This window comes from Ahaetulla prasina, chromosome 11 (genome assembly GCF_028640845.1).
Source record: "Ahaetulla prasina isolate Xishuangbanna chromosome 11, ASM2864084v1, whole genome shotgun sequence".
Taxonomy (NCBI): domain Eukaryota; kingdom Metazoa; phylum Chordata; class Lepidosauria; order Squamata; family Colubridae; genus Ahaetulla; species Ahaetulla prasina.
In genome coordinates, this window is record NC_080549.1 from 30,602,469 (window position 1) to 30,614,459 (window position 11,991).

General features: G+C 42.4%; 1 protein-coding gene across 1 annotated transcript in view; it reads left to right on the forward strand.

Moving 5' to 3' along the window:
- The window catches only part of LOC131204984 (uncharacterized), a 30,468-nt gene extending 18,945 nt beyond the window's left edge, over positions 1-11,523 (forward strand). The window contains exon 3 of the mRNA XM_058196726.1: positions 11,092-11,523. Coding sequence (XP_058052709.1) covers positions 11,092-11,523 — 432 coding nt within the window. The remainder of the gene's footprint in view (positions 1-11,091) is intronic.
- The last annotated feature ends 468 nt before the right edge of the window (positions 11,524-11,991 follow it).

Sequence of the window (11,991 nt, forward strand, 5' to 3'; positions counted from 1 at the left end):
AACTTAAGCAGCTACGACATTCCAAAGAGGAAGCCTACAGAAAAGGTGATAAAATGCTGTACAATCAGGCCAGAAATGCACTAACAAGGAGATAAGAGCAGCAAAAGAAGCTACTCTGAAAAGCTAAAGAATCAATTTTCAACAAATGAACCAGCAAACATGTGGAAAACTCTAAAAATATCACCGGCTATGGCAAACGTCCTTCCCAAGCTGAAGGTAATCAACAACTGGCAGATGACCTGAATGAGTTTTACTACAGGTTTGAAAGGAAACTACAGTCACCTATCTCCACAACCTCCATCTCAGACACACCAACAACAGCCAAGCCTCCTACAACTGACCCCATTTCATTGGGTTCACAACCCCTAGTGATCACAGAAAAGGAAGTGCAGGACCTATTTCACAGACAAAAGCCAGGAAAAGCTCCAGGCCCAGACAAGATAACTCCTTCTTGCTTAAAAGTCTGTGCTGACCAATTGGCCCCCATCTTCACCCATATTTTCAATAAATCACTAGAGATGTGCTATGTTCCTTCTTGCTTCAAACACTCTACCATCATCCCAGTGCCGAAGAAGCCCACCATCAAGGAACTGAATGACTACAGACCAGTTGCTCTAACATCTGTAGTCACGAAAACCTTTGAAAGGCTAGTGCTTTCCTACCTGAAAACCATCACGAATCCGCTGTTAGACCCCTTGCAATTTGCATACCGAGCAAATAGATCAACAGATGATGCTGTTAATATGGCTCTGCACTACATCCTACAACATCTTGAGTCTCCAAAGACCTATGCAAGGGTCCTTTTTGTAGACTTTAGTTCAGCATTCAATACCATCATTCCAGACATTCTTCTAACTAAGCTAAACCAGCTACAGGTACCGGAACAGACTTGTAAGTGGATCACAAGCTTCCTAACAAACAGGAAGCAGCAGGTGAAGCTAAGCAAGATCACATCAAATACCTGTAAATTAGCACAGGGGCCCCCCAAGGCTGTGTGCTCTCCCCACTTCTCTTCTCTCTGTATACCAATGACTGCATCTCCAATGATCCATTTGTTAAGCTACTGAAGTTCGCAGATGACACAACAGTGATTGGTCTCATTCGAGACAATGACGAATCCGCATATAGACGAGAGGTCGAACGACTAGCCTTGTGGTGCAACCAAAACAATCTGGAACTGAACACACTCAAAACCGTAGAAATGGTGGTAGACTTTAGGAAAAACCCTTCCATACTTCCACCTCTCACAATACTAGACAACACAGTATCAACAGTAGAAACCTTCAAATTTCTGGGTTCTATCATATCGCAAATGGACAGCTAACATCAAAAACATCATTAAAAAAGGACAACAAAGAATGTTCTTTCTGCGCCAACTCAGTAAGCTCAAACTGCCCAAGGAGCTGCTGATCCAGTTCTACAGAGGAATTATTGAGTCTGTCATTTGCACCTCTATAACTGTCTGGTTCGGTTCTGCAACCCAACAAGAAAAACACAGACTTCAGAGGATAATTAGAACTGCAGAAAAAATAATTGCTACCAACTTGCCTTCCATTGAGGACCTGTATACTGCACGAATCAAGTAGAGGGCCGTGAAAATATTTGCAGATCCCTCGCATCCTGGACATAAACTGTTTCAACTCCTACCCTCAAAACGACGCTATAGAGCACTGCACACCAGAACAACTAGACACAAGAACAGTTTTTTCCCGAAGGCCATCACTCTGCTAAACAAATAATTCCCTCAACACTGTCAGACTATTTACTGAATCTGCACTACTATTAATCGTTTCATAGTTCCCATCACAAATCTCTTTCCACTTATGACTGTATGACTATAACTTGTTGCTGGCAATCCTTATGATTTATATTGATATATTGATCATCAATTGTGTTGTAAATGTTGTACCTTGATGAACGTATCTTTTCTTTTATGTACACTGAGAGCATATGCACCAAGACAAATTCCTTGTGTGTCCAATCACATTTGGCCAATAAAATTCTATTCTATTCTATTCTAAAATATGGCTAACATTCCAAACCCCCGCTGTTACTCCCTCCTTGTCAGCCTCCACTCCAATCTTCGTATACTTTTGAATAATTTATATCAGTAGATAGAATGTGAAATGTTTATTTCTGTATTATAAAACAATTAAGGAAATGAGATGTATCATACCACTGTACAGGGTAAGGGAAAGGAGCCTATTAAGAGTGTCGGCTGACATAACAGTGTGGGAGGGGTGATTAATGGCTGAGTGTTAAGAACGCGGGCTTTTCCAACAGAAACTGCATTCCTAAGATGATTGACAACTAGAGACCTGTGGAAGAAGATTACCACGAGGGGCCGAGAAGGAGTTGGCATTGGACCAGACCAGCCTGACCTCCTGAAGGAGGAGGGACAATTGGGGGGATATGATATGTTAGCACATTTAGCGAAGGGAAAGTTCTTCACCAAACTGGACCTGCGAGAAGCTTACTACAGAGTTCGTATAAAGGAGGGGGATGAATGGAAAACCGCTTTCAACTGTCCACTAGGATGCTTCCAGTTTCGAGTACTGCCCTTTGGACTGCAGGGGGCGCCCGCAGTTTTTATGCAACTAATAAATGAAATACTCCATCAGCATTTGTTCAAAGGGGTTCTTGTCTACCTTGACGACATACTTATCTATACCGAAACAATGGAAGAACATATTAAACTAGTAAGAGCTGTTCTCAAAAAGTTATTATCTGCAGAACTGTATTGCAAGCTATCCAAATGTGATTTCCATCAAACTAAAATAGACTACTTAGGGTATCGCATCTCAGCTGATGGATTAGAAATGGATCCAGAAAAAGTGAAAGCTGTCTTGGAATGGGCCCCCCCACGCACACGCAAGCAACTGCAAAGTTTTTTAGGATTCGCAAATTTCTATCGTCAATTCATCCCCTCCTTTGCTCAAATTGCTTTGCCAATCACCAACCTCTTGAAAACTAAAGGAGACACAAAACCCAAACCATCATTACCTCTCGAATGGACAATGGAATGTCAGGCAGCGTTTGAAAAATTGAAACGACTCTTTGCCGCCGAACCTATTTTAAAACACCCTGACATGGATGTTCCTTTTGTAATACAAGCGGATGCCAGTGATGTAGCAGTCGGAGCCGTTTTATTCCAAAACAATGCTGATGGTAAACTACAACCCTGTGCTTTCACTTCTCGAAAATTGACTGAAACTGAAAGACGATGGGCTATTTGGGAAAAGGAAGCATTTGCAGTTCATTGGGCTCTACGGACGTGGAGACAATTCTTAGAGGGTTCAAATCATCCTTTTGAAGTTTGGACTGATCACAAAAATCTAGAAGCCCTGAAGACTCCTAGAAAACTTTCACCTAAACAAGCCCGCTGGGCTCAATATTTTAACCGCTTTAATTTCACTTTGCATTACATTCCTGGGGGAAAAAACTTCTTAGCGGATGCTCTCTCACGTTTGCCCCAATACAATTGCACTCGCTCCGAAGTGGTTCAGCCAATACTTCCTGTGCAACAGTTAGCGGCCCCGGCTATAACTAGAAGCCACTCCAAAGCCGAAACCTCACTCCCAGATGAACTGACCAAGTCGTTTAAAGAAGCTTTAAACACCGATGACTGGTACTTAGCGCATTCCCATGAATGCACACTCCGTGATGGACTAGCTTGGATCGGAACAAAACTATATGTTCCTCTATCACTCAGAGAAACCATCCTACAATGATGCCATGATGCCAAAATGGCAGGACATTTTGGATTTGTGAAAACCTTGCATCTTCTTAAAAGACAATTTTGGTGGCCAAGTCTTAAGAAAGACATTCAAGCATATGTAGCAAGTTGCCCTATTTGCGCATCATCCAAAAGGCCTCCGGGAAAACCTCCTGGGCTACTTCAAACGGTAGCTAGGCCAGGAACCCCATGGAAAGAAATATCCATGGATTTCATAGTGGAACTACCTGAAAGTTCAGGCAATACTGTTATATGGGTTGTGACTGACCTTTTCTCCAAACAAGTCCATTTTATTCCATGTTCAAAAATACCCTCCTCAAAGACTCTAGCAAAGTTGTTTGTACAACACATTTATAGACTCCACGGAGTTCCTGAGCGCATCATTTCAGATCGAGGAGTTCAATTCACTTCTCAATTTTGGAAAGAATTTTTACGACTCATTGGCTCCGCCCAAGGATTAAGCTCCTCCCATCATCCCCAGACTAATGGAAGTTGTGAACGTTCGAACTCTGTACTAGAACAATATCTACGATGTTATGTTAACTACCAGCAAGACAATTGGGCAGACCTCTTACCTTTTGCTGAAGTTGCCTACAACAACTCAATTCATAGTAGCACGGGATTTACTCCCTTTAAAATAGCTTCAGGTCAAGATTTTGTTCCTATCTCTGAACTTCCAAAGGAAGAAACCACTGTTTCCTCTTTGTCAGAATGGATAGATCAAATACAAAGCACATGGAAAATGACTCGCAAAGCGATCGACGACGCTCACCGTGCACATAAAAAACAAGCAGATAAAAAAAGGTCCCCTGAGAACAAATACCAAGTGGGCGATAAAGTTTATCTTTCCACCAAATATCTTCAAACCACTCAGAAATATAAGAAACTTGGACCCAAATATGTGGGACCTTTCCCCATAGTAAAAATCATCAACCCCGTGATGGTACAACTAGATTTACCAAAAACACTTAGGAGAATCCACCCCGTTTTCCATGTGAGTTTGCTGAAACCTGAACACACGTCTACTTTCCGTCCTAACCGTACACCCCCTCCTATACCAATTCTCATAGAGGAGAACAACACTTTGAAATGGACTTGTAAGGACATAAAGGCCTTTTGGATAAAAATTTGGTGGATTTTACAAAATGTTCTGAAAAAGAAGATAAAGTTCCTGCCGCAATTTTTCTTGTTGGGAATTATTATGGATTGTACAGTAATTGAGACTAAATTGATTTTAAATCTAATAACTGCAGCAAGATTATTAATAGGACAATATTGGAAGAAAAAAGAAGTACCAACAATACAAGAATGGATATTGAAAGTTGCCAATTTGGCTGAGATGGCGAAGATATCAGCCTTTTTGAAAGACAATACGCAAGAAAGATACTTAAAGGAATGGAAAAAATGGATTGACTATATTCAACGTAGATATCAGACTAAGAGTTATCAGACTGTTTTTGAATGATTATGATGTATTATGTTTGATTGCTTTGGGGGGAAGTTAGGAACTGATGATTGTAGGGGTATAATTAAGTTGGGACGAAAAATTTTTAGCATATGTTTGTTTTATCTTTAACTATACCTGTGTTAGATTCGGGAAGTCGGGGGAGGACCTCCTGGAGGGAGGAGGGGGATAAGAAAAAATTTTGTAAAACTTTTTGAATAAAAAAAAATAAAAAAATCATCAACCCCGTGACAGTACAACTAGAATTACCAAAAACACTTAGGAGAATTCACCCCGTTTTCCATGTGAGCTTGCTAAAACCGGAACACACGTCTACTTTCCGTACTAGCCATACAACCCCGCCTATACCAATTCTCATAGAGGGCGAACAACATTTTGAAATAAAAGAAATATTAGATTCAAGAAAACATAGAAATAAAATTCAATATCTCATTGCTTGGAAACACTTCCCTTTATCCCAAGCTGAATGGGTGAACAAAGAAGATGTTCGTGCTTCGGAAAAGATAGCACAATTCTATAAAAAATATCCTGACAAACCCTAACTTCTCTTTTTTCTTTCTAGGACTGACGTCCTTGTTGCAGGAGGGCCGAATGTCAGCCTCCACTCCAATCTTCGTATACTTTTGAATAATTTATATCAGTAGATAGAATATGAACTGTTTATTTCTGTATTATAAAACAATTAAGGAAATGAAATGTATCATACCACCGTACAGGGTAAGGGAAAGGAGCCTATTAAGAGTGTCGGCTGACATAACAGTGGGGGAGGGGTGATTGACGGCTGAGTGTTAACAGCGCGGGCTTTTCCAACAGAAACTGCATTCCTAAGATGATTGACAACTAGAGACCTGTGGAAGAAGATTACCACGAGGGGCCGAGAAGGAGTTGGCATTGGACCAGACCAGCCTGACCTCCTGAAGGAGGAGGGACAATTGGGGGGATATGATATGTTAGCCATATTTTGTCTCAGATCCAACTTAACTAAGCTGCCATCAAGACTGTAACTAGTAAAAGTACTTTTCTTTATTCCAAATGAAGTCAAGGTGAATTCTTTCCTAGTTATAATCAGAGGTAGCCTGACAGGTAGACAACTAAGTAAAAACAACTCCAAAGTGAAATCCTAGACAGCATTTGTAGTCAACACTTTCTGCAAAGTGGGTTTTATCAGGAAATCAGCACATGAAGATTTGCTTCCCTGCTGAGAGAAAGTCCAACATGGCATTCCAGCTCATTCTGGCATTCCAATGGTTCTCATGAAGGTTAACCTGCAACATGCTTGAAATTGGTTCCCACAGCTTCCCTCTTATCTCTTTTCCTACTCTCTCCCTCACATATTTATACTTTTAGCCCTCTGTCAGTAAGAACAATGGCTCAAATGATTTTTTTATATAGTATCAGGTTAATTGACCTTCTTAGAGTTCTCTTCAGCAAGATTTATTGAGACGAAAGGGAAGGGAACTACAAAAACATATACATGTAGTTTTCTTTAATTCCTGCATACTACCTAAGTGGAAAGAAAACCTTTTTCCAAATAAAAGAAACTTTAGCACCACTTGAAATATAATAATGGTTTTATATTTCATGTTTTTACATTTGTTCTGGCTGTAAGCTGCTCCTTTGTGTTCAGGTCCGGCCTCAGAAGGATAATGTAGCACTTGGGGATAAAGATGCAGCCCAGCAGCCCAGCACTGGAGGCCAGGATGGAGAAGACCTGCACAGCCACCATGTATTTCCCTTTGGTGCTCAGGTAGGTGGGCACAAAAGTCACCCAGACACTGCAGAAGACCAGCATGCTGAAGGTGATCAGCTTGGCTTCGTTGAAGGCCCCAGGCAGATTCCTGGCCAGGAAAGCCACCGTGAAGCAGATGGCAGCCAGGAAGCCCATGTAGCTGAGGGTGATGTAGAACAGGACAACGGCCCCTTCGTTGCATTGCAGGATGATCTCTCCAGGCTGGGAGTGGAGGTCAGAGTCAGGGAAGGGGGGAGAAACTCCCAGCCAGGTGGAGCAGATGATAATTTGGACACCAGAAGAAGAAAGGATGATGGAGTTGGCCAAGCTCTTCCCCAACCATCTCTTCACCCGGTTTCCTGGTTTTGTGGCCAGGAAGGCCAGCACCACCGTGATGGTTTTGGCCAAGAGAGAAGAAATGGCAACCGAGAAGATGAGGCTGAAGACCGTCTGTCGGAGAAGGCAGGTGGCTTTCCTTGGTTGACCAATGAAGAGAAGAGGAGACAAGAAGCAAAGCAGGAGGGAGACCAGGAGGATGTAGGAGAGGTCCCGGTTGTTGGCTTTGACAAGGGGAGTTTCTCGGTATTTAATGAAGATGATTAAGGCAAGTCCTATGATTAAGAACAAGAGTAGGGCACAAGAGACCAGGATGATGCCCAGATGTTCTTCATAAGACAGGAAGGTTATAACTTTGGGGATACATTGGACTCTGGCTTCATTTGGATATTTATCATCTGGACACTTGGTGCACTTTTTGGTATCTGAGAAAGCAAAAAGCAACTTTATTTAATTTTTTTTTTAATTTGCATTTATATCCCGCCCTTCTCCAAAGACTCAGGGCGGCTTACACTATGTCAAGCAATAGTCTTCATCCTTTTGTATATTATATACAAAGTCAACTTATTGCCCCCAACAATCTGGGTCCTCATTTTACCTACCTTATAAAGGATGGAAGGCTGAGTCAACCTTGGGCCTGGTGGGATTTGAACCTGCAGTAATTGCAAGCAGTGCTGTTAATAACAGACTGTCTTACCAGTCTGAGCCACCAGAGGCCCTGGTGTCCTTTTATTCTGTCCTTTTATTTTTATTATTATTATTATTATTATTATTAATTAAAATTTTATACCGCCCTTCTCCCGAAGGACTCAGGGCGGTGTACAGGGCGGTATGTATTTTCTTACAGAAAATAACTTCTTTGGATAACAACTGATACCACAGGCATTTTCTAAGAAGTATTTCTTAACAATTTCATTAAACAGTCATTCCTTTGAAATGGTATAGGGTCTCCTGCTTGGGCAGGGGGTAGGACTAGAAGACCTCCAAGGTCCCTTCCAGCTCTCTTCTGATGGATTGATTGATCTACATGAGCAGTAGAATATTTGTGTAATGAGTTCCCCTCCATAACTATCCACAGCACCACATTATGGACCAGTGTCACTTTCTTAGTGATCCTCAAGGGGAGGATCCAATATACAGTGGATTGCAAGGTCTCTCAGAAGGTGGACCTAAAACAATTCAAAAAGTTTCAAAGAACTCAGATGTTCCTAGAAAGGTGAACTTAGCAGCACATATCCAAACTAGAAAGCAGGAGAGATATTTCCTCTGCTGTTAGTAAAGCTTGCCCAGTCTGCCACCCCCTCCTCCCATCTCCTCCCAGCCCCTCCTTCAAAGTCTTTTTGATTTACTTCCTTTTAAATAAGAAATTGTGCAGATTGGGGGGAAAAAACCAGATGAGCTTCAATCTGTCTTTTAACTTGCACTTTGATGAAAATGCTCTGGATGAATCCAGTTCCACAAAGCCTCCCATTTTCCTCGTGTGACCCACCTTCCTGAGTGGAGAAGGTCCCCTCCGGACAAGGAACGCAGTCGTAGCAGCAAACTGGCTCTCCTTCTCGAGCCTTCTTGACAAATCCAGGGTGACAATTTTCCACACATCTGGACTGAGGCAGGGACTAAGCAGAGAAACAAGGAATGCCAAAGAAAAGGTGTTAGGACTCTCCGTCCATGGAAAATGGAGGTAGAAATGGATGGAGACAAGTAGCCTCTGGTCTTCACTGAGGTAAACACAAAATCTCTGACTACTTCTAAATAGATGCAGGAGGTATAATAACTGGCAGATTCTTCATTTAGTTCCTGCCTGCTGCTTTTGGAATTTAATATTACAATAAAGTACTTTTCTATTTAATAAAGTCTAGAGGTATGGAATTGAAAAAAGATTTAAGCATGATGATATATTCATATTAAAACTGAGAATAAAATTTACTGTAAAAGATTTAGGAAACTTTTATTCTATTAGATTTTTTAATATGAAATTAAACACTGATGAAGAAAGAAACCTCTGACCAGTAAGATCTTGAAAGGTTTCCATAAAACATGGCAAAGCCTCTCCACTGTTGAAGAACTTCCATTAGATGACACCAACTGGCCTGGAAGGCCAACCACCCTGGAGACTCTAGGCTTGCCCACTTGAAATGGGACCTCAGGCTTTGGAAAACAGAGAAAAGACACCAAAATTTCTCCCACCTTATTGAGCAACTTTAGCCATGAAAGGGCACCTTGTCTGATAGAAAGTCTCTGTCTTTCAAAATACGCCAGAGTCTCTATCTTGACATCCTCCTTGGGGAGAAACAAGTAGCTTTTAATGCCCAGATCTGCTGTTATCTCTCCATTTTGGTCCAAGTACAGTGTAAACTGGGAAATATTGAAAAACTGGTTCTTCTTCAGAAAGGGATGAAACTAGAATGGGAAGATCCAGGAATCTGAAAAACTGAAAACTTTGTTTCTTATCTCACATTGAATTTTTCTTCTACAATTGTCTAATCTCCAAATATGGTTAAATAGGATACAAATACTGCCATTATCTTCATAAATGAATAAAAAAGTTTGAGAAAAAATTGTCAATCATATACTGACAAAATATAGAGAAAATATAATTGACACAATTGGTGAATTATAGGGAACATTCTAGAGCAGATGGGAAATAAAATGAACAGAGGGGGAAAAAAGGTGATTCATAAACTCTTTGAAAACAACAGGTTGATTCCCAGAAAGCATGGCTTGATCACGAAGAAAGTTGTCAGGTTAATTTTCTCTCTGATCATCCTGATGGAAAACATCCAGATGTGCTAATTCTGCTTGACTGTAATGCGACATTAACAACATTTTTCAAATCTGGAAGTACAAATCTCCCACCAACTCTCTTTTTAAGCCTGAAAAGTTAGCCAGGATCCTTTCTGAGTTTCTTTCTCTCCCATTATGCAGCTGCTGGATTCTCCCCTCTTATCTGCTCCTTCCCTAGGCAGCCTCTCTTCTCCTCATCCCAAAAGTCCTTCTCCCATATCATTAACTTCCTAAAGAGATTATGGGAACAATGGTGATCTTACTGGACTTACTGTGATTAGAAACCTGAGGGGCGGATGGTAGGATAAATAAGTGGATAAAAACTGTCTTCAAAATGATACTCAAATAATTTTTAACCCTTTTTAAATCTCTCCTATGAAACCTGAAGGTGATGGATAACAATTTGCCATTGGTCATCAATTTTTCTATGTTCTCATTAATATGGTAATTAATGCGACTTTAGAGTAAGCTAATTTCATCTTACAAGCCTTATTTGAAACTTCTTCTTCTTCTTTTTTTTTGCATTTATATCCCACTTTTCTCCGAAGACTCAGGGCGGCTTACACTATGTCAAGCAATGGTTTTAAATCAATTTAAATGCAATAATCAGAAGCAAGCAATAATTGTTGAATTGGATGGATGGATGGACTGGAACTTCATTTGCTGCTGGCATCCCTGAAGGAGGAGTCCAGTTTGAAGGGAGGCTACTTGGAGATGGCTGGAGAGGCCATGGACCCTGAAGACTCAAAGTGGACAGAACGGATGACCAATGAAATGGATCCTTTCAAGAAGATGGAGGGAGATTGGGGAATGGACTTCTCATATTTAACTGGAAAACAAGTCTTAAGAGTCATCGTGTTTCAATTTACGGGAGGTCCTATGACTTTGGGGAATGGAAAGGAATTGTTGGGAAAGATCCTAATTACAATTTTAAGGAAATGTATTATTACCGTGTTTCCCTGAAAATAAGACAGGGTCTTCTTTTCTTTTGACCCATGAAAAATGGCCTTGGCCTTATTATCGGGGGTCTTGTCCCTGAAGTGGGAGAGGCATGGCCGGTTCTTGCCCGCAGGATTGCTTGTGAGGATCGGGTCACAAAAAAGCCCCCAAAGTTCTAGCTGGCAAATCGGGGGCAAAGGGGAACTCTCCACGGGGAGCAAGAAGGGCCAACAACAGCGTCCCAATGAAGCCCTGCAAGGAAGGCGGCCCCAACCGGAGGACTTGAAACTAGGCACGACCGGAGTTGCCTTTGCCCTCCTCCACTTCGGGACGCTTAGAGTGTCGGGGCAGCTTCCCTCCCCCACCCCCGAGATGCTGCTGGGGGTCCTCTCGATGTGGCTGCTGAGTAGTTTGATCAGCTTGTGCCACGACTATTTCCATGACCCGCTTTATCCGAAGGTGTCCAACGGGACGTTGTATCACTATTTCATGCCTGCCAACTCGGAGGAGTTGCTGGGGAAGCTGGAAAACTAGTTTCGGCAGGGCCAGGAGCACGAGAGCCACAAGGAGACTTCCTGGGGATGCTGGTGCATGCGCGGGCCCTCCTCAAGGAGATGCTGACCATCTCAACCTGCCTGCAGGACAAGTACGAGCTGCTTGCGCTCCCCCTCCGGAGCCATGGCGCCCACCTCAGCCGCCTCAAGACAGAGTCTCTCAAGGGCTGAGCGGGACCAGGTGCCTCGCTGGGCTTCGAGTGACCCTCTGTTTCCCCCCACCTCAATGGCCGGCCACCCCAGTAGGACTCTTGCCAGCCACGCTTCCCCACGGATGGACGGACTTTCCTCCATCGCATGCCGACCAGGAATGGCAGGAGCTGGAAGTCAGGTAAGACACACCTCTCACTTCTCAGCCGTGTCTTATCTGACTTCCAGTTCCTGCCATGCCCGGCAAGGGGGGGGAGAAGAGACGGCATGGGGAGCCCCATCTCACTCCATGCAGCTC